The following is a 23,206-nucleotide window of genomic DNA, read 5'->3' as shown; positions in this document are numbered from 1 at the left end:
ATCTGAATGTGACCCCACCACCAAGAAAATTATTTTTGAAAAATAAAATTTGCCAGCTCATACCAACAAGATGTATGGTTAAATATTTCCTGACAAATGCTTGTTTAGAGCTGCACTGAAACTTTAAATGCAGTGGGTGAATGAAGCTACTTCTAGTTAAGCTTGAATTAATTTCCTGTGTCACGCACATAATCTTGTCCCCAGGCTCCACTTGATAGAACACATTTCAGTGCTTCTTCATGAAACCTGACAAGAACATTAAATGCTTTTGTGAAATATGTTGTGTTCTTGTATTATGCCAAGGAATTTACACAAAGTCTTACAGAGGTTCTTGCAATTTGTTATATTTTTTAACATTTGTACACCAACTTCTACAGCAATTCAAACTAACAAATCAATCTATATATAAGAAAGACAAAGTGAAAGCAAAAGCACAGACTCACATCTAAACGGCACTTTTACAATTCCACAATGACAAGTGCAGCAATCAATAGTTAACACTTTTTAACATTGGCTCGGAAACCCATAAAGTACTTTCTCCTCAGATGGCAGATGTATTCATGGACATCCTTGGGTCTTTCTGTGTGATTCCATTTGTTACTTTATTAAAAAGCTGGAAAAGAAGGACATTTATAAATGACAATATACTGTTGCTTAAAGGTCATTAATCTATCTACCTATTAAATGCAATATTTAAAGAAGAGTTAGTTGTGAGATATTATTGATGCACAGGCCTACCTAGAAATGATCAACAACTTCAAAAAACGAACCAGCCTGAGTACAGGACTGTGTTTTGTAGTTGCTCTGAAAGTGCAGTGAGACACGTGCTTGTAACTTAACTGAACCTGCAGGTTTACTTAAGATTTCGTCACTTAAATAGCAGAAGACAGTGCCAAAAATTGTGAGGGTTTTCCCTCCATTCTTGAAGTGAAATTACAGGCAATTGTGGATGGGACGCTCTTTAAATCTAAAAGTTAATTTGCATTCAAATCATTTATATGGTTGTTACAGTACCAAGGAGGTACTATCACTTTTCTGCTCAGGTCATGCTGGCACACCCCTCCGCCCTTTCCAAGTTTACATCAGCACCATTTCCTTCCTGCCTCACCTGCCAGCCCCAGCTCAAACTTCAAACCTATCATTTTTTTGAAGTATTCATTTACAGGATGTGGGCTTCGCTGGCTGGGCCAGCATTTATTGCCTATCACTAGTTGCCCTTGAGAATGTGGTGCTGAGCTGCCTTCTTGAACCGCTGCAGTCCATGTGGTGTAGGTACACCAACAGTGCTGTTAGGGAGAGGATTCGAGGATTTTGACCCATCAACAGTGAAGGAATGGCAATATATTTCCAAGTCAGGATGGTGAGTGACTTGGAGGGGAACTTCCAGGTGGTGGTGTTCCCAACTATCGGCTGCCCTTTTCCTAATAGATGGTAGTGGTCGTGGGCTTGGAAGGTGCTGTTGAAGGAGCCTTGGTGAATTCCTGCAGTGCATCTTGTAGTTGGCACACACTGCTGCTACTGTGCAATGGTGGTGGAGGAGGTGAATGTTTGTGGATGTGGTGCCAACAAGCGTATTGCTTTGTCCTGGATGGTGTCAAGCTTCTTGAGTGTTGTGGGAGCTGCACTCATCCAGGCAAGGGAGGAGTATTCCATCACAGTCCTGACCTGTGCCTTATAGATGGTGGACAAGTTTTGGGGAGTCAGGAGGTGAGTTACTCGTCACACGATTCCTAGCCTCTGACCTGCTCTTGTAGCCACAGTATTTATATGGCTAGTCCAGTTCAGTTTCTGGTCAATGGTAACTCCCAGGATGTTGATATTGGGGGATTCAGTGATGGTAATGCCATTGAATATCAAGGGGCGATGGTTAGATGCTCTCTTGTTGGAGATGGCCATTGCCTTGCACTTGTGTGGCGTGAAAGTTACTTGCAACTTGTCGGCCCAAGCCTGGATATTGTCCAGGTTTTGCTGCATTTGAACATGGACTGCTTCAGTACCTGAGGAGTTGTGAATGATGCTGAACATTGTGCAGTCATCAGCGAACATCCCAACTGCTGACCTTACGATGGAAGGAAAATCGTTGATGAAGCAGCTGAGGATGGTTTGGCCAAGGAGACTGCCCTGAGGAACTCCTGCAGTGATGTCCTGGAGCTGAAATGACTGACCTCCAACAACTACAGCTATCTTCCGTTATGCTAGTTATGGCTCCAACCAGTGGGGAGTTTTCCCTCTGATTCCCATAGGTTTCAGTTTTGCTAGGGATCCTTGAAGCCACACCCGGTCAAATGCGGCCTTGATGTCAAGGGCAGTCATTCTCACCGCATCTTCGGAGTTCAGCTCTTTTGTCCATGTTTGAACCAAGGTTGTAATGAGGTGAGGAGCTGGGTGGCCCTGGCAGAATGCAAACTGGGCGTTAGTGAGCAGGTTATTGCTAAGCAAGTGCTGGTTGATAGAACTGTTGATGGCCCCATTACTTTACTGATGATGGAGAGTAGACTGATGGGGCAGTAATTGGCCGGGTTGGATTTGTCCTGCTTTTTGTGTGCTGAACATACCTGGGCAATTTTCTACATAGCCAGCTAGATGCCAGTGTTGTAGCTGTACTGGAACAGCTTGTCTAGGGGTGTGGCAAGTACTGGAGTGCAAGTCTTCAGTACTATTGCCGGATTATTGTCATGGCCCATAACTTTTGCGGTATCCAGTGCCTTCAGCCATTTCTTGTTATCACGTGGAATGAATTCAATTGGCTGAAGACCGGCATCTGTGATGCTGGGGACCTCTGGAGGAGGCCAAGATGGATCATCCACTCGGCACTTCTGGCTGAAGATTGTCGCAAATAAGGCTTCGGTCTTATCTTTTGCACTGATGTGCTGGGTTCCTTCATCATTGAGGATGGGGATATTTGTGGAACTTGCTCCTCCAGTATGTTGTTTCATTGTCCACCACCATTCATGACTGGGTGTGGTAGGACTGCAGAGCTTAGATCTGATCCGTTGGTTGTGGGATCGCTTAGCTCTGTCTATCACTTGCTGCTTATACTGTTTAGAATGCAAGTAGTCCTGTGTTATAGCTTCACCGGGTTTAGGTATGCCTGGTGCTGCTCCTGGCATGCCCTCCAGCATTCCTCATTGAACCAGGGTTGATCCCCTGGCTTGATGGTAATGTCGAGTAGGAGATATGCTGGCCCATGAGGTTACAGATTGTGTTTGAGTACAATTCTGCTGCTGCTTCAGATAGGAAGCAGGAGCTGATTTTCCATTACACTGGCTGTCCATATGAAGACCAGAGGGATGGGCTGTAAGGTATTGCATTTTTAAAAAATTATTAAATCTTTGATATTGGACATTCCCATGCATTTTAAGAGTAAGACTTCAATCAGCGTACAACAGTGCTTGTCTAAATCACGGCCTACAGTCTTTTGTGCAAACAGGTTTTACTATTTAAAGACTGTGCAAGCTACAAAGAGGCTGGTTGTTTCGGTGAATTTCTCTAGATGTTGCTGTTTTAAGCGCCATTATAAAACACAGTTCTTTCAAATACAGGCCATATATTATACCGCTCGTAAAAAAAAAGGCAGCTGAAACATGATAAGTGTCTGTTTTCCTTCTCTAGCTTTTCATTTACTTCATATGAACCACTTTTGGGATTTAGTCTGTGAGGAATAATAGCAGTTCATATCTTAATCATCCCTAGGATGCTGACATGTGGAACAAACAGCTGGAAAAAAAGGATCAACTTAAGTTCAGGGCTTCAGTTCTGCAGTGTAAATGGCATTAGGGTTATGAAAATGATAACAGATGATGAATGTCATTAACTAAAATGAATGCAGAAGAGAGACAACCCGTGGTGTTTTTATAGAATGACCTTTTGAAATGCCTGCATTTAAATAAGCAGTTGTTTTGACATATAGCAGGTTGAATGCCTTGATAGCAGCTTTTTAATAGTTGTGTTACTCATGCATTTTATTGTGTGGCCATGATGGATTAGGGAATGCAATTGCTAGGCCCTAACAGTAGTAATTAAGCAGAAAAATTGCCATTCACATATCCTGAATCCTTTCACAAACAACATTATATAAAGCAATGGGATAATTTTCCATCCTCCCCCTTTCCTCACCTCAGCATATATCGGATGGCACACATGCATTTGACCTTACTGCCACAGACCCTGGCTGTTTGATGGCAATTTCAGCTCATTTGAATTTGCTGGTGTATCATGAGGTAGCTCCATTGCTTGATAATCAGCACTCAGGGCACTGAGCTCTGCAGATCGGGCTATACTACATAAAGTTCATACAAGAGCAAATTGAGGATTGCAATTTAGGGAGTGCAGCACTCCTGTGACCAGTTCAATTGTGAGCTCAAGACAGATGAAAAAGAATTCAAGATGGATGTTGACGACAAAGACTCTGAGCATCAGCTTTCTTTGAGGATGCTTTGTCTTGGCATTGATGCAAGTGATGACTTAAGGGTACTTGATAGAAGCAGAAGGTTTACATTTTGAAGGTAAATGCGCAAAGGTGACATTGGCAGCTCTGAAGTTGTTAGTACAGCCTACATTTAGCTTGGGAGGATTTAAAATTGCACCACCTGTCCAGTTCAGACTCATATCTGGAGCAAGTTTTGTATACATCAGTATGCCGAATTGCATTGAATGATGATAATTTGGGATTTGGTGAAGAGGGTGACAGCATGCTGAAGAATGCCATGCCAAAACAAGCAGCAAAATGACCAGCTGCCAGGGCAGCTAAAGTAATGTAGGAAAAAATGGAAGACAATGGTGAAGAGGATGATGAAGATGATGATGATGACAAGGAGACAGTGACTCCTGTAAAAAATCTTCAGCAGAAAACTCCATTCAAGGGTGACTCTAAACCAAAGGGGAATCCAAACTAAAATGGCACAACACCCACCAAATCCACACCTGGAGCTAACAAGCTGCCAAAGACACCAGAATACAACATGAAACTCAGCCGTAAACACAAGGACCTTGACAATACCATTGACTGCTGGAGACTTTAAGGAAAAATTGAAGAATTCAATGGAAAAAGCTATTGACTTGCCAAAGTTGGAGCCAGAATTTATAAACTATATTAAACACAATTTCACATAAAGGACCCAAAGGTTATCAAAGAAGTTTGGGCATGGAGGCAAATTATGGCCCCTCCTGCCGGTGGGATTTTCCGGTCCCGCTGAAGTCATTGGACTTTTGATGGGTTTGCCACATTTTACGACCCCACTAAGAATTAGCTCAAACTTACTGTGGAAATTCTATTCTGTCTATACATCTGTTTCATGTTTAAAAAAATTAGTTTCGTTTACAAAGGATCTATATAATGCAGTGGTGGGGAACCTATGGACCGTGGGCATAATTTCATCTAGCCCGCAGCAAGAATTCTAAAAATATAGACCTATGACAGTAGCGCCTTGAAAGTAGTATTTATTATCATCCCTAAGAATTTGCTTTGGATAGAAGCATCAACTAAATTACAATAATAATATTTAACAATATAACATTCAAATTCAGCCGTTGCATTAAAACAGCGGGTGAGTTGAACGTTTCTGTATTCTCTCTTAAAAAAAGAGTTGACTTTTATGTATGTGTATGGCCCGCGACTGATTTTGTCTAGGCGTGGATAGCCCATGATAAGAAACAGGTTCCCCACCCCTGACACCGGCCTCTTAACCTTTGATGCCTGTCAACACCCCTCCACCGACGGGACGGGGTGAGCACTGTGCCAGAGGGGTGGGGTTGAACACTGTCTGAGGTGCGGGAGAGGGTGAGCACTGCACTGTTGGGGGAGGAGGGTGAACACTGTTGGGAAGTGGGGGAGGTGAACATTGCTGTGGGTTCTGGAGTGGTTTGACACTCCAGCTGATTGGTTTAGAGTTTTGCTGGTGTTATACCTGCTATGAAAATCTAAGTAAATCCGTGCAAAAACTAGGGTAAGTAAAGGACAAACATCCCAAGTCTGTGTGGTTCTGGCCAATCACGTAGCAATCCTAGCAGGGTAAAACCGGCAGCTGGAAGCTTAAACCTTCTGGGTAAGTACCGAGGATGATTGGGACTTCCGAGGGGTATATTTTTGAGTACCTCTGGTGTCCGACTATCCGGAAACCGGGAGATCTGGGCAATACTAGGATTTTAGTAACATATAATATGCCTGATATAAATACGTTAATGCATAGGTGAAGTTGCTCCTGGCGTAGTTTGGTCTTGCTTATGGGCATACAGAGTGTATTTGCGTTTTCTTATCTTTTTAAACACACCTTATGTATTAACAAATATTATTCAGTGAGACGGGTGATCAAGGCAATGGTATCAAATTGCCATTTACATTTGGCCTGTACCCAAATTAATTAGTTTGCTTGCAACTGCTGCAATTTTTAAAACATTATTTTTTGTATAGTTTACATCCCACAGTTGTACTTTATTAGTAATAAAAAGCTTGATATAAATAGAATATATCAGTATGTGTGTAGCTTCCCTTTCACTACGTTATCACTTTCGCCCTGCCATTATTACTCTAAGCTCAGCTGTGGCATCCAGTAAAAAGACATTCTTTGTTCAGTCTTTGGGGGTAATTTTGATTGTGAATGATAGTGTAAAATGGTCTATATTGATTCAATCACACATTATATATCTCTCCCAATCTGAATGTTTCAAGTTGAATATTCCTCCTCTACAGTGGTTCAATGAAAGTAACATTTTTTTTTAAATTCATTCATGGGATGTGGGCATCACTGGCTAGGCCAGCATTTATTGCCCATCCCTAATTGCCCTCAGGAAAGTTCTGGTGAAACACCATCTTGAATTGTTGCAGTCTGTGTGATGGAAGTACTCCACAGTGCTATTAGATAGGGATTTGCAGGATATTGACCCAGCGATGACAAAGGAACAGTGAAATATTCCCAAGTCAGGGTGGTGTATGACTTGCAGGGGAACATGCAGGTGGTGGTATTCCCACCATCTGTTGCCCTTATTCTTTTAGGTGGTAGAAGTCACAGGTTCGGAAGTAGCTGCTTGGCGTGCTGCTCCAGTGCAACTTGTTTATGGTATGCACTGCTGCCACTGTGGTGGAAGGAGTTAGTGTTTAAAGTGGTAGACGGGTTGCCGATGAAGCATGCTGCTTTGTCTGGGATGGTGATGAGATTCAGTTGTTGGAGCTGCAATCAGCTAGAAAAATGGAGATTATTCTAGCATGCTCCTGACTTGTGCCTTGGTAGGAAGACTTGGGGGAGTCAGGAGGCGAGTCATTCACCACAGAATAGCTAACTTCTAATCTGCACTTGTAGCAACAGTATTTAGGTGACTGGTCCCATTAAGTTTCTGGTTAATGGTGATCACCAGAATGCAGATGGCAGGGATTGAGTGATGTTGTAATGATGATGGTAGTGGTTTTGAATGTAATGGGGAAATGGTTAGACTCTCTTCTTAGAGATGGTTATTGCTTGGCATGTTTGTGATGCAAATGTTACTTACTACTCAGCAGTCCAAGCCTTCAGCAAGCATCAGCGAACATCCCTGATGCTGAGCTTATGATGGAGGGATGGTCACAGATGAAAAAGCTGAGGTGGTTAGTTCTAGGAAACTACCTTGAGGGAGCCCTGCCGCAGTGTCCTAGGCCGAGATGATTGGCCTCCAACAATCACAACCATCTTCCTTAGTGCTAGTTATGACTCCAGCAGTAAAGGATTTTCTCCTGATTTCTGTTTTAATATTCAAATTTCCATTCAATTTTACTAGGGCTTCCTGATGCCACACTCGGTCAAGTGCTATCTTGATATCATGGGTAGACACACTCACCTCATTTCTATAATGAAGCTCTTTTACAATAAGACAAACAGAAAGGTAGCTGCAGAAGCAAAGACAGAAGGGCAAACAAAAAAAGACTGATCGTGTTCCAAATATGAAGTTTATAAAATAGTTATAGTTAAGATAATTAAAGTTGGAAGCTGTTCAGAGAAGGTTTACCAGACTAATACCTGGAATAAGTAGGTTGTCTTATAAGGAAAGGTTGGACAGACTAGGCTTGTATCCACTGAAGTTTAGAAGAGTAAGAGGCGACTTGATTGAAACATATAAGATCCTGAGGGGCTTGACAGGGTGGATGTGGAGAGGATGTTTCCTCTTCTGGAAGAATCTATAACTAGGGCTCACTATTTAAAAATAAGGGGTCACCCATTTAAAACAGAGATCAGGTGAATTTTTTTCACTCAGAAGATCGTGAGTTTTTGGAACTCTCTTCCTGAAAAGGTGGTGGAAGCAGAGTCTGAATATTTTTAAGGCAGAGGTGGATAGATTCTTGGTAAGGGGTCATAGGTTATCAGGGGTGGACAGGATGCAGATTTTAGATTACTATCAGATCAGCCATGATCTTATTAAATGGCGGAGCAGGCTTGAGGGGCTGAATAGTCTTCTACTGCTCCTTGTTCATATGTTCGTTATGTTTTGAGACTGTCTGTTTAATTTAGCGTAAAATGGAGAAATGAAGGGATCTTGTGACCTGCTGTGAACTTTGCCTGACAACAAGCTTGGGTGGCTTGGTTGTTAAACAGAGACTAAGGTTGTTTTACTGGGAAGATGTTTACACCTGTAGTCAATGGCAAGAGCATCTGTGATGACTGTGGGTAGACTGTTAGTCTTCAAGTTTCACAGCAGGGTGTTAGGAACATCAGGTTTTATGAACGGTCACACTTAAAATTGTCTATTTAATTCCAAGATAGAATAGAGTTGGGGATTTAGAAGGATAGCCAATTAGCATTTCTACCTGGACACAAGGCCCATGTGATTCATTTTGCCATGGAGATGGATGTTGAGAGGGGAACAGGTCATAGAAAGCCATTGTAGTATCGGCTTACAGTGTTTTCTCAAGATATTCCTCAACCTCACAGACAAGTCAGTCTGCATGAGTCTGAGGGAAAGAGGGATAGAGAAGATCAGAGATAGAGGCAGCCAGTCTCTATTGTTCACCATACAGAATGTGGGTGGGAGCTTGTGCCTGGATTGAAAAGATCAAGATCGTGAGGATTTAAATGAGGCTGGAAGATTCATCTCCCTTTCGCTAGAGAGAGGGATTTCCAGGGTAACATTCACTGTAAAAGTCAGTTTGGGATTAGAGGTTATCCAGCTGGAAAAGGAAAAAGGAAGCAAGCCATTGGGAGCTGAGAATGGCTGTGGATTGGTTCCTGGAGAACGACGTGTCCACTTAAGGGACAGAGTAAAGGATAACTGTGGTGGGGGATTTTTGTTCATTTTAAAAGTTAAATGGGGGAAACTTTTCTGTAGTCTAGAGTTTAAGTTGCCTACAAAAATAGTGTTTCATGCTTGTTTTGAGTTTGTTGCAGTAAAAGTCTTAAAACTTGAAATCTTGTTGTATGATCCTGCCAGTCAATTACTGAAAACTCAAATATATTTTTAAAAGTTATCAGCCTCCACAGGGAACTTAACAATGGATGGTTATATGCAGGACAAAAGATCAACAGAATACAATGGGCAGCAACCAAATGGCTAAGTAGACTAATAGTTTGAGAACAAAAACAGAATTACCTGGAAAAACTCAGCAGGTCTGGCAGCATCGGTGGAGAAGAAAAGAGTTGACGTTTCGAGTCCTCATGACCCTTCAGCAAAACTGAGTAAAGTTAGGAGAGGGGTGAAATATAAGCTGGTTTAAAGTGGGGGGAGAGAAGTTGGGGGTGGGGGGTGTGGTTGTAGGGACAAGCAAGCAGTGATAGGAGCAGATAATCAAAAGATGTCACAGACAAAAGGAACAAAGAGGTGTTGAAGGTGGTGATATTATCAAAGAAAATGTGCTAATTAAGAATGGATGGCAGGTCACTCAAGGTACAGCTCTAGTGGGGGTGGGGTGGAAAGACTGACAGGGCATTACAGATTTAAAAATAATGGAAATAAGTGGGAAAAGAAAAATCATCGATGTACCGGAGAAAGAGTTGTGGGAGGGGGCCGGAGTAGGACTGGAACAAGGAATGTTCCACATACCCCATAAAGAGACAGGCATAGCTGGGGCCCATGCGGGTACCCATAGCCACACCTTTTATTTGGAGGAAGTGAGAGGAGTTAAAGGAGAAATTGTTCAATGTGAGAACAAGTTCAGCCAGACGGAGGAGAGTAGTGGTGGATGGGGATTGTTCGGCCCTCTGTTCAAGGAAGAAGCTAAGCTAATAGTTTGAGAAACCAATTGATAAAATGTTATTACTTTTATCACTGAAGGTAGGCAGGGGCAATGTTTTAGTCCCTGTTTGTTTGTCTGTTAACAATATATCTTAAAAATTAATGGAAGGATTTCAACGCAATTTGGTACACTGATATGGTATAGCCTGAGGGAGGACTGATTAGCTTTTGGCAAAGTGCCAGATCCGGATGGAATTTTTTGAAGGATACCTTAACATTGAGAGATAGGTAAAATTGACTTTTTATTTAGAATAGAAACATAGAAAATGGGAGCGGGAGTAGGTTATTCGGTCCTTCAAGCCTGCTCTGCCATTCAATATGATCATGGCTGATCCTCAATTTCAATGCTTTTACAGTCCAGAAATCAATCTATTTCCTTCTCAAATATATTCAGTGACTTGGCCGCAACAGCCTTCTGTGGTAGAGAATTCCATTGGTTCACCACCCACTGAGTGAAGATGTTTCTGCCCATCTCAGTCCAAAGTAGTCTACCCCATATCCTGAGACTGTGATCCCTTGTTCTAGACCCCCCAGCCAGAGGAAATATCAGTCCTGCATCCACTTTGTTCAGCCCTGTCAGAATTTTATATGTTTCAATGAGATCTCCTCTCAATCTTCCAAAATCCAGTGAATAAAGGCCTAGTCGGCCCAATGTCTCCTGATAAGACAATCCTGCCATCTCAGGAATTAGGTGGATCTTCTGTTGCATGTTGTTTTATTTAGAATGTTATTGATTGTTTCAGAATGTTTTGGATTATCTCAGCTGCTGTGGTGCAATTTATCACAGCTGTCAAAATGTGAGCAGAGTTTTCAGAGCAGGTTGTTGTATATGGGTTGATCTGAAGCCTTCTCACTAAGACAGAAGCTCTTAATTAAAATATTTCTTGTATCAGCTTTGTTGTTACAGAGCATTAACCAGATAGGGAAAAGCCAGAAGGAAGAACTGCGTAATTGTAATAATGTTGAGTTAACACAGCGTGGTGGATGTTTGCGCTTTAATGAATGCCCTCTTCATTTACTTATAAATGTATTAAGCATGATTTAAAGAGACAGATGATATTCAATGTTACTTGTTGTGTGTAAAATAACTGGAGCAAATGCCATCTTATTATGCTTGGACGTAAAAAAGATATCTAGGCAGTATATACACAGGGGTCAGAATTTTTCAGTTGGCGGGTGGGCTCGGCAGGAGCGGGCAGGGCAGTCGGGAATCCAACCATCGCTCATGATCAGGTGCGCGCCAATTAAGGCCCACCCAGCGTAAGTTGCGGCTCCCAAGACCAGCGGGAAGGGGCGTGTAGCAGCTAGAGGCCAATGTCCGCCGGGTCCAATGATGATTCAGCAGCCTATTTAAAAACGGCGCAAGCAGCTGTACTAAGGCTGCCATTGACTTTGGTCATCTGCAATGGATAACGTTGTTGGAGAGAAGGCCAGACGGGATGGCAGGTCGGTGGGGCAGTCGGCCCCGAGGTTTTCTGATGAGTGCCTCGCTGCCCTCGAGGAGGTGGCAGCACGCCGGGACATCCCTGTCCAAAGGGACAGAAGGAGGAGGCCCCCCGCTTAACCAAACATGCCTGGGTGGAGGTGGCATCACGGGTCAGCTCCCATGATGTGGTGAGACGCACACGGGTGCAGTGTCACAAGCGGTTTAATGACCTCCTGCGATCGGGAAGGGTGAGTACTGTGTTGGCATGGGTCACTTAGCATAGCAGTTAGGTTGCCGCACCACCCCACCCCGCTGCACCTCAGAATTCTGTTTTTTTTATTCATTCATTCCTGGGATGTGGGCTTTGCTGGCTGGGCCAGCATTTATTGCCCATCCCTAGTTGGCTGTGAGAACCGCTGCAGTCCATGTGGTGTAGGTACGCCCACAGTGCTCTTAGGGGGCAAATTCCAGGATTTGGACCCAGCGACAGTGAAGGAACGGCGAGAAATTTCCAAGTCAGGATGCTGAGTGGCTTGGAGGGGAACTTCCAGGTGGCGGTGTTCCCATCTACCTGCTGTCCTTGACCTTCTAGGTGGTAGTGGTCGTGGGTTTGGAAGTACTTAGAGTGTGAGTGACAAATGCGATGGAGGCAGCCTCTGGGCAAGTGGGTCAGCCCTGGCTGCTTGGAATGAGTGTATTGTGGCTCCAGGGTAACGAATCGGATGAGCCCTGCAAGGTTTCCACAGGTGGGGGCAGCAAGGCTGCAATGGCAATGCAGGTACAGGGTGGACTAATCAATGCTCCTCTCTCCCTTTCAGGAGAAGACAGCACACAATAATGCTGAGTGGCTGCAGACTGCAGAGGGCAGCCCCACCTTCTGATCCTCACCAGATATGAGCAGGATGCACTGGAGCTGGAGAGGCGCCATGCCGTCAACCGGCCGCGGTGAGGTTGGGGTGCCGCTGGGAGGTAAGAGTGCCGTGCACCGAGGTCACAATGTCTGTCAGTGCAACCATTCCACTGTTGACTGTATATTGATTTCAGCCTCCAACACTGGATACCCATTGATAGTGGAAAGATGATGGCATCCTGATCCAGGTGCCAGGCATGCACATTAACAGTGTAACAACTTCAACTAATCAAGTGTCCTTGTTCTTCCTTTCAGGCTCACCACAGCATGCCTGGACTCAGGAGGCAGAGGGACAGCCGCTCACCCCTGAGGGCACAGATGCTATGAACGCACCAGTGTCACATCCTCTCAGCTAGGCAGGCACCAGAGCACATACCAGCACCTTGGTGGGAATAAGATCGTCGGCTAGTATCTCGGTGCACAGCAGTGAGGGCAGTTCACACTCACTTGAGGTGCAGGCAGAGGCAGAGAGTGCCCAGGGTGCTGGCAGTCGGAGACGGCTGGGGACCAGGAAAATGTTCAGTCGGTGGCTGATGATGAGCCTCTGGAGTCATCCCTGAGGCAGCAGATGCTGGAAGTCCAGCAGGGTGTGCGGGAGGATCTGGCAGAGATACATGATCCAACAGAGGGCGCTGGTGAGAAGTGACTGAAGCATTCTGGGAGAAGTCATCGCAGCCACTGCGATTCAGGAGGAAATCGAGGAGGACCCACTGTCAAAGAACGGAATAGCCACAAACATTACATTGCTGTAGTCTTTCCATCCCTCCCTCCTCCTCAAACCTAAAAAAAAGAGCAAGAGGCAGTACCTTCAGGAGTGCACCAGACCTGCCTTCTGAAAGTGGATTTTAAAGAAAAAGCAGCTGATTGGTGAGTAAATCCTGGGAGGAGACTCGGAGGGAGGAGCACCGGAGCGGTGAGTATAAATCTAGCTTACCTCGGGGATTCACGGCCTTGTCTCCAGGGACCAGACTCGGAGGGAGGAGCACTGGAGCGGAGAGTATAAATCTAGCTTAGCATGGGTATTCGCGGCCTTGTCTCCAGGGAGCAGACTCGGAGGGAGGAGAACCGGTGCGGTGAGTATAAATCTAGCTTACCTCGGGGATTCGAGGCCCTGTCTTTAGGGAGCAGACTCGGAGGGAGGAGCACTGGAGCGGTGACCTCGGGGCACAGAGTAACTGAAGCCAAAACTGGAAAAGTGACATCACTGGAAAGCTGTGACCTGATTGGTTAGTAGGAAATCTGCACCAAATTTGAAAAAAAAAACACTGCAAAGCTAATTAATTAATTATCTAAGTAGAGATGGCTGGGCAGGTGATGTGCTGTAGCTGTATGATGTGGGAGCTGGCAGATCCCATTGTGAGCTGCAGTGACCACATCTGCAGCAAGTGTTGGTTGCTGGAGAACCTCCGGCTCAGAATTGATGAGCTGCAGTCTGAGCTCCGGATGCTGCGGCACATCTGGGAGGGGGAGAGTTACCTGGACGCTTTGTATCAGGAGGCGGTCACACCCGCTAGATTGAGTACCTCAAGTCCGGTCAGTGGTCAGGGTCAGCAGGGTGTGACTGCAAGTGAGGCAGGTAGAGGGATCCTGTGTTCAGGAACAGAGGAGCCTCAGCTCGTGACTTTGTCCAACAGCTACGAGGTACTTGCTCCCTGTATGGATGAGGAAGAGGGTTGTAGGCAGGATGAGCCAGCTGACCACGGCACCGTGGCACAGGAGGCCATTCAAGAGGGGGGAGCAAAAAGACAAGTGGTAGTTGTAGGGGATTCTATAATTAGGGGAATTGATACCTTCCGTTGTAAGCAGGATCGAGAGTCCCGCATGGTATGTTGCCTGCCCGGTGCCAGGGTGAGGGACATCTCAAATCGGCTTGAAAGGATATTGGAGAGGGATGGGGAGGATCCAGTTGTTGTGGTCTACGTCGGGACAAATAACATAGATAAGACTAGGAAAGAGGACCTGTTTGGGGATTATCAGGAACTAGGAACTAAATTAAAGAACAGGTCCTCAAGGGTTATAATCTCCGGATTACTACCCGAGCTACGTGCAAATTGGCATAGGGACGCAAGAATAAGGGAAGTAAACATGTGGATAAAAGAGTGGTGCGGGAAAGAGGGGTTCCATTTTGTGGGGCACTGGCAACAGTATTGGAACAGGAGGGATCTGTACCGTTGGGACGGCCTCAACCTGAACCGATCTGGGACCAATGTTCTAGCGAAAAGGGTAAATAGGGTGGTCAACAGGACTTTAAACTAGAAAGTTGGGGGGGAGGGAAGGGTAAAACTCCAAGAAGTATGACTAATGGGAATCAAAGCAGCAGGTTAGCATGTGGAGGGGTGGATTCAACTTCATGGAAAATTTTGAAAAAACTGAAAAGAAAGGAGAGCCCAGGAGAGGCTATTAAAGTCTCCAGAACACAAAATAGGACAGAGTGTTTGGAAAGGGCTAGGAATCTAACTTCAAGCACATCCGATAAAGGGACAACAATGAGAAAGGGGACGGGAAATATAGGACTGAAGGTGTTGTATCTGAATGCACGCAGTATACGAAATAAGGTAAATGAGCTTGTGGCGCAGATTGAAATTGGCAGGTAGGATGTGGTGGGCATTACGGAGACATGGCTGCAAGGGGATCAGGACTGGGAGCTAAATATCCAAGGATATACATCCTATCGAAAAGATAGGCAGGTTGGCAGAGGGGGTGGGGTTGCTTTGTTAGTAAGAAATTAAATTAAATTGATAGCAAGAAATGATGTAGGGTCAGATGATGTAGAATATGTGTGGGTAGAGTTGAGGAACCGCAAAGGTAAAAAAACCATAATGGGAGTTATGTACAGGCCTCCGAACAGTAGTCAGGATGTGGGGCACAAGATACACCAGGAGATAGAAAAGGCGTGTAAAAAGGCAAGGTTACAGTGATCATGGGGATTTCAATATGCAGGTAGACTGGGAAAATCAGGTTGGTAGTGAATCCCAAGAAAAGGAATTTGTGGAATGTCTACAAGATGGCTTTTTGGAGCAGCTTGTGGTGGAGCCCACTAGGGAACAGGCAATTCTAGATTTAGTGATGTGTAATGAGGCAGATTTGATAAGGGAGCTTAAGGTGAAGGAACCCTTAGGAGGAAGTGACCATAATATGATAGAATTTACTCTGCAATTTGAGAGGAAAAAGCTGGAATCAGATGTAACGGTATTACAGTTGAATAAAGGCAACTACAGAGGCATGAGGGAGGAGCTGGCCTGAATTGACTGGGAGATGAGCTTAGCAGGAAAAACAGGAACAGCAATGGCAGGAGTTTCTGGGAGTAATTTGGGAGACACAGCAAAAATTCATCCCAAGGAAGAAGAAGCATACTAAAGGGAGGATGAGGCAACCATGACTGATAAGGGAAATCAGGGACAGCATAAAAGCTAAAGAGAAAGCATACAATGTGGCGAAGAGCAGTGGGAAACCAGGGGATTGGGAAGCCTACAAAGACCAACAGAGGACAACGAGAAAAGAAATAAGGAGGGAGAAGATTAAATATGAGGGTAAACTAGCCAGCAATATAAAAGAAGATTGCAAGAATTTTTTTAGATATATAACGGGTAAGAGAGAGGCAAAAGTGGACATTGGGCCACTGGAAAATTACGCTGGAGAAGTAGTAGAGGGGAACAAAGAAATGGCGGAGGAACTGAATAGGTACTTTGCGTCAGTCTTCACAGTGGAAGACACGAGTGACATCCCCAAAGTTCAAGAGAGTCGGGGGCCAGAGGTGAGTATGGTGGCCATTACCAAGGAGAAGGTGCTAGGAAAAGTGAAAGGTCCGAAGATGGATAAATCACCTGGACCAGATGGATTACTCCCCAGTGTTCTGAAGGAGATAGCTGAAGAGATAGTGGAGGCGTTAGTGGTGATCTTTCAGGAATTACTGGAGCCAGGGAGGGTCCCAGAGGACTGGAAAATCGCTAATGTAACCACCCTGTTTAAGAAGGGAGTGAGGCAAAAGACGGGAAATTACAGGCCGATTAGCCTGACCTTGGTTGTTGGTAAGATTTTAGAGTCCATTATTAAGGATGAGATTTCAGAATACTTGGAAGTGCATGGTAAAATCGGGCAAAGTCAGCATGGTTTCATCAAGGGGAGGTCATGTCTGACAAATCTGTTAGAATGCTTTGAGGGGGTAACGAGTAGATTAGACAAAGGAGAGCCAATGGATGTTATCTACTTGGACTTCCAGAAAGCCGTTGACAAGGTGCCGTACAGGAGGCTGCTCAGTAAGATAAGAGCCCATGGTGTTAGAGGCAAGGTACTAGCATGGATAGAAGATTGGGTGTCTGGCAGGAGGCAGAGTGGGGATAAGGGGGTCCGTCTCAGGATGGTGGCCGGTTACTAGTGGAGTTCCGCAGGGGTCAGTGTTGGGACCACAACTTTTCACTTTATACATTAATGATCTAGATGAAGGAACTGAGGGCATCCTGGCTAAGTTTGCAGATGATACAAAGATAGGTGGAAGGACAGGTATTATTGAGGAGGCGGGGAGGCTGCAGAAGGATTTGGACAGGTTAGGAGAATGGGCAAAGAAGTGGCAGATGGAATTCAACGTGGGGAAGTGTGAGGTCATGCACTTTGGTGGGAAGAATAGAGGCATAGACTATTTTCTAAATGGGGAGAGAATTCAGAAATCTGGAGTGCAAAGGGACTTGGGAGTCCTAGTCCAGGATTCTCTTAAGGTTAACTTGCAGGTTGAGTTGGTAGTTAGGAAGGCAAATGCAATGTTGGCATTTATTTTGAGAGGACTAGAATATAAAAGCAGGGATGTGCTGCTGAGGCTTTATAAGGCTCTGGTCAGACCACATTTAGAATATTGTGAGCAATTTTCGGCCCCGTATCTCAGGAAGGATGTGCTGGCCCTGGAGAGGGTCCAGAGGAGGTTCACGAGAATGATCCCAGGAATGAAAGGCTTAACATATGAGGAACGTTTGAGGACTCTGGGTCTATACTCGATGGAGTTTAGAAGGATAAGGGGGGATCTGATTGAAACTTACAGAATACTGAAAGGCCTGGATAGAATGGAGGTGGGGAAGATGTTTCCATTAATAGGAGAGACTAGGACCCGAGGGCACAGCCTCAGAGTAAAGGGAAGACCTTTTAGAACAGAGATGAGGAGTAACTTCTTTAGCCAGAGAGTGGTGAATCTATGGAATTCATTGCCACAGAGGGCTGTGGAGGCCAGGTCATTGAGTGTATTTAAGACCGGGTTAGATAGGTTCTTGATTGGTAAGGGGATCAAAGGTTACGGGGAGAAGGTGGGAGAATGGGGTTGAGAAACTTATCAGCCATGATTGAATGGTGGAGCAGACTCGATGGGCCGAATGGCCTAATTTCTGCTCCTGTGTCTTATGGTCTTATGAGGGAATGCTTGTCATGGTCTCCGTGACAGAGAAGTCTAAGCAGAGCATGAGCAATACAATGACCCTCATGACCAAGTGCACTGTCTCCTCCATGGAGAGAGTGTCGGCTCTCATGGAGAGGCTCCTCCAGGGGATCAACCAGGGCTTCCTGGGGATGCACTCAGACCTGCAAGCACTCAAATCGGCATTGACCTCAGGCGGTCATTGTCAGTGTGGGAGATGGATTGGGCACCCAGTATCCCAGCAAGGTGCCCATCCATCAATGGTGAGCAGGGAGATCCAAAGCGACCTGACATTGGCGCACAAGCTGCTTGTCTTCTCTGCGGGTTCCTCTCACGGCGCTTCAGATTAGGGCAGCAGCTCCTCTGCTCCTCTGCCAGTGACCGTCGTATCTGATGAGGCTGCGGAGACTGGGGAGATGCCAGCCGGGGATCTGGCCACTCCCTCCCAGGCACGGCCAGCACAGGCTCCACGGGCCAGAGGACGCCCGCCAAGGTTGTCAAGGCAAACAGGACAGCAGAGTGAGCAAGCTGTGTCCAATGTCGGTGCCAGCGAGAGGGGAGCACCTAGACGTAGCACTCACAAGCGTAAACGTAAAGCACCTTCAGCACAACACAGGGTTATCACCGGTGGTTTTCTTTTGCCCCACTTTTAAGTTACTGTTAAGTTGGTGGGATGTTGCACACCTTTCAATTTAGTTTGATTTCTGTATGCCAAGCTGCAAAGCATTAAATATGTTTGTTCTCAACAAGCCTCTGGGTGCTTCATTAGTTCTGCAGGTGAAGGAGAACCCACTATGTTATGAGTGACTTGTTTGTCATTGAGCTTTATTGAAATGGCACACAGCGCATGTTGTTGACCGAGCAAATGTTGCTCTCAGATATTGAGTATGGAGCCTGCAGCCTTGGCATGTGGTGGTGGTTCATCTTTGGTAGGCTAGCTGAAGGAGCGTTAAATCAAAGCTTCCCAGGTATCCCTGCCTCCCTGGAGGTTGCCCAGGTTGGCATCTATCCCCTCAGCATTCTCCTGAGCATGCTCATCCTCGGACTCACTACTGGACTTATTGTCTGCTGCCAGAGCAGCTGCGTCAACATCTGCCTCAATTGCCTCCCCCCTTTCCAGCGCCAGATTGTGGAGAGCGCAGCATACAACCACTATCAGTGTCACATGATCTGGGGGTATTGCAGTGCGCCCCCTGAATGGACCAGGCATCGGAAGCACATTTTAAGAAGACCGACGGTTCTCTCTAATGGAGGCGTGGCTCCTATTGTACTGCTGCTCAGCCTCTGTTCTTGGATGGCGGAAAGGCGTCATAAGCCACCTTTTGAGGGTATAGCCCTTGTCACCCACCAGCCATCCATTCAGCTGGGCTGGAGCACTGAAGAGCCCCGGCACCTGGGAGTGTCTCAGGATGTAAGCGTCATGGGAGCTGCCTGGGTACCTTGCACAGACTTGCAGAATCTGCATCCTATGGTCACACACTATCTGCACGTTCATGGAGTGGAAGCCCTTCCTGTTGACGAAGGATCCCGGCTCACCTGCTGGCGCCTTGATGGCTACATGTGTGCAATCGATTGCATCCTTGATGCGGGGGAACCCAGCAATTGTGGCAAAGCCTCTGGCTCGCTCTGCCTGGCTGGACTTGTCCCTGCGGTAGTGTATGATTGGGAGTATCCACAAAGATCACGCACTGAGCCCTGGAAAGAGCCGGAGGCATAGAAGTTGAGGGCCACCATGACTTTCAGTACCACTGTCATGGGGTGTCCGCCCACACAGTTGGAGCTGATCTCAGAGCCAATCATCTGACAGATGGAGGTCCATGTCTCCCTTGAGAGACAGAGCCTCCTTCGGCATTGCACCTCAGACATATTGAGGTAGCTGCATCACTGCCTGTAAACACTGGGAGCTTCTGCGGCCCCTTCCGCCTTGGACTTCCTGTTGGCCCTGTGCTCCTTGTGCCTGCACCTGTCCTCCCACAGGTGGCTGCCCTGGAGGATGAATAGGGACTCCTGACCTCCTCCTCCTCCTTCTGCCCCTCGTCCTCCTCAGAGAAGGTTCCTCCAGCAGAGACCACAATCCCCATTCCCAGGGTAAGGGAAGGCCGATACCTGGAAGGCCCCAAGTGTTATGACTCCTCCATCCTCCAGAGTCTTGAACTGAAGCCTGTTATTTCTGTCAAAGCAGTTCTGAAGCAAAATGAAGTCCTGTTCACACAAGCAAGCAGCAGTAAGTAACAAGCTAAAGTTCTAACAACCCCCATTAGCGAGCCCACTCAGCCCTCTTATCTCGCCCATTGATGAGGTTTTTAAAAATGTGACCTACCTACCCGCCTGCCTGTTACACCCATGTGATGCCCTGAAAATCGTACGGGCTGCGCAAACTTGATGTCAATTGCTGCCTCAAGGGCCTTAATTAATGGCGGGTGCGTCCCGGAACTCAAAGCGTGGCCGCCTTCCAAAGTATCGCGATGGCACGTGGTGACATTGGGACACACACCCGATATCATAACGCGTCATTTTACGCGCATGCATGTCGGGTTCACCCCCGCACGCCAACTGTGAAATTCAGCCCAGGAAGATTTGATGGGAAGAATTGCACACCGAGGGTGGACTTTAATCTTGGTGGCAGGATTGGTGACAACATCCCCCAAGCCACAAGCAAACCCGAGAGCCTTTCCGCCCTCGAGTGAAGGTGGAAAGTGGCGGGGGGCACAACCCACTCCCTCCTGCCTGATCAATTGACACCCACCCTCCTCCAAACTTGCCTCTGAGGGGTAGTGTTAAATTCTGCCCATAGGTGTGAATTTTCACTTTAACCACTGGGTGAAAAATGTGTGGTGGCAGATCAGCCATGTATTTTACCACCAGATTCTGATTTCCTTTGAAATCAAAAATTCACTCGCAATTGAGCACCTTTGATGTTCAGTCCATTCAATTAAATGAATGGAAAACTGAACATACTTTACAATCCCTCTGCCTGTTTTCCCTCTATCCTCAGGTTCTTGGCTGATCCTTTGGGCAGTACTTTACAGACCTGACCTGCAAGGAGCAGACCAGTAAGAAATTTTGGGAGGGAACTAACAATTCAGATTCCCACACGCAGTGTCGAACTTAATCTGGTGTCAGTGATTAGTTCCCTGCCTAGAGGCTCAGCCTGGTTGACAGGCTGGGCCACCAGTCAGACAGGGAGCCAGTCATTGGAGAGGGGTTAACCAATTCCAGGTGGGAGACCAGGGGCCTGAGGGGAGGAAGGTTGGAGGCCTCATGGCAAGAGACCTGACACTCAGGAAACCTGGCCGACAGCTGTTAAACTTCAAAAATAGAATAAGATTGAGGCTTCCAGCCTCATTATCAGATTAATGGATCCAACCTGCCTTGTTGAATCAGGTTGGTCGTCCATCTGGCCTCAGCTAAAATTGGAAAATGGGTGGGTTAGAGCCAGTTTTAACCACTCCGCTCCTTGCCACCGCCACCACCCCCCCACCCCCCCCGCCCCCACCCGCCCCACAACGCAAAAACGACCCAAACTGGCCCATTTTTATCAAGTTAAAATTCAACCCTTTGTGTTCAAACATGAAAAGAGAAAAATCTGCACCACAACACTTTCCTATAATTCACCTGCAGCCTGCAAAAACTTGGATCTTCGCCTTTACCCAAAAAATATATATATATTTTTTGCAACACCATGAATTTTAGAAGATGCATTTTCACTCAGAAACATATTAAAACTTATAATGAGTCTCTCATGATACAAAGGGTTAACCATATTTTCATTGTGTCATATTCTATTTGGAATTCTTTTGCGTTGATGAAAAGAATTGCTCAGATACAGTTAAGGAATTATAGCTTCTTTAACAAGTATGGACAAAATGTGTTGTGTTCACTCATCGTCATCTGTAACTACCTCAAAGCGAGTAGATTAAGATTAGAAGATATGACTGAGCTTACCTGTAGGGATACCCATGATACTTGGAACGGAATATTGACAGCAGCAAACTGAAGAAAAATACCACCAAACCTAATCCCACCAGGCAGATTACTGTAGGAAACAGACCGAAAAACACATCAGAATTCATCAAAGTGACTCAGTGCAACTTCAAAAATGCTCATTCAAGTGCAACTTGGTGACAATGCTGCTGGTTTTCTTCAGCAGCTTTACTCAGCATTCAATTAACCACTATTTGCAATGTTCTGGAAGATTTAATGCCAAAAAGTGCTTTTCAAATGAGATGGGATGGCAGCAAGCCCATTTGCAACTTGTAACATTGTTATTTTTGGAAGTTTCTGTGCCACCATTTCAGTTGGAGTTATGGATGTTTCTAATGTATGAGAAAACAAGACATTACAACTTTCATTACAAATTTGTGGGTGTTGCAGCACCTCCTTCCAAAACACACAAACTTCCTTTGGTAGGTGGGGAAAGAATGTTGAACAGTGATTTGATGCTCATTGAGGTCAGCAATGTTGTTTCATGTTTCATTAACCACTATTCCAACAATAAATATGTAGGTTGCGATGCAGTACACAACTCCCATTAAACTGCCTCATACTGACACTAAACAGCAAGTCCCCCATGAGCAAATGAGGAGTTGGAAGATGTACAATTTTATAATCACTGAACCAAAGAAGACCAAATGTTTTGTCAAAGAGGTGGTTTTGAAGAGGGTCTTAAAGGAAGAGAACAAGGCAGAGAGGCAAGGTACTGCCTACACCATCCTGAAATCTTATACAATCCTCTTTGCGTATCACAATCTGTTTTGGAGTGGACTTAGCCAATTTAACCCCCTAGGAGAGCATTCCTTACTAAAACAGTAGAAATTGTTCCATAAGCATTCCTGAGTGAGATTGCTCACTTGTATTGAAACATAAGTAGTATAGGGGGTCATGATTACATCCTAACTGGTGCTACATGGGTGGTTGCGCACGTGTTGTGTGGCACTACCTCTGTGCTAAATGGGACAGATTTCAAACAGATCTAGCAACTCAAGACTGGGCATCCATGAGGTGCTGTGGGCCATCAGCAGCAGCAAAATTGTACTTGAATACAATCTGTAACCTCATGGACCGGCATATCCCACACTCTACCATTACCATCAAGCCAGGGGATCAACCGTGGTTCAATGAAGAATGCAGGAGGGCATGCCAGGAGCAGCACCAGGCATACCTAAAAATGAGGTGTCAACTTGGTGAAGCTATAACACAGGACTACTTGCGTGTCAAACAGCATAAGCAGCAAGTGATAGACAGAGCTAAGCTATCCTACAACCAACGGATCAGATCTAAGCTC

General features: G+C 45.7%; 1 protein-coding gene and 1 pseudogene across 2 annotated transcripts in view; one reads left to right on the top strand and one right to left on the bottom strand.

Moving 5' to 3' along the window:
* Nucleotides 1–324: 324 nt before the first annotated feature.
* The window catches only part of tusc3 (tumor suppressor candidate 3), a 754,082-nt gene continuing 731,200 nt past the window's right edge, over nucleotides 325–23,206 (bottom strand). For both annotated transcript variants that reach the window (XM_078556286.1, XM_078556336.1), the window contains exons 9-10: nucleotides 21,868–21,958; nucleotides 325–613 (exon numbers count right to left, since the gene is read on the bottom strand). In XM_078556286.1, coding sequence (XP_078412412.1) covers nucleotides 598–613; nucleotides 21,868–21,958 — 107 coding nt within the window. In that variant the 3' untranslated portion in view covers nucleotides 325–597. The remainder of the gene's footprint in view (nucleotides 614–21,867; nucleotides 21,959–23,206) is intronic.
* LOC144688722 (nucleophosmin-like) lies at nucleotides 2,893–5,195 on the top strand (annotated as a pseudogene).

Source organism: Cetorhinus maximus, chromosome 1 (genome assembly GCF_964194155.1).
Source record: "Cetorhinus maximus chromosome 1, sCetMax3.hap1.1, whole genome shotgun sequence".
In the NCBI taxonomy this organism is placed as follows: Eukaryota; Metazoa; Chordata; class Chondrichthyes; order Lamniformes; family Cetorhinidae; genus Cetorhinus; species Cetorhinus maximus.
This window is presented reverse-complemented; position numbering and strand designations above follow the sequence as displayed.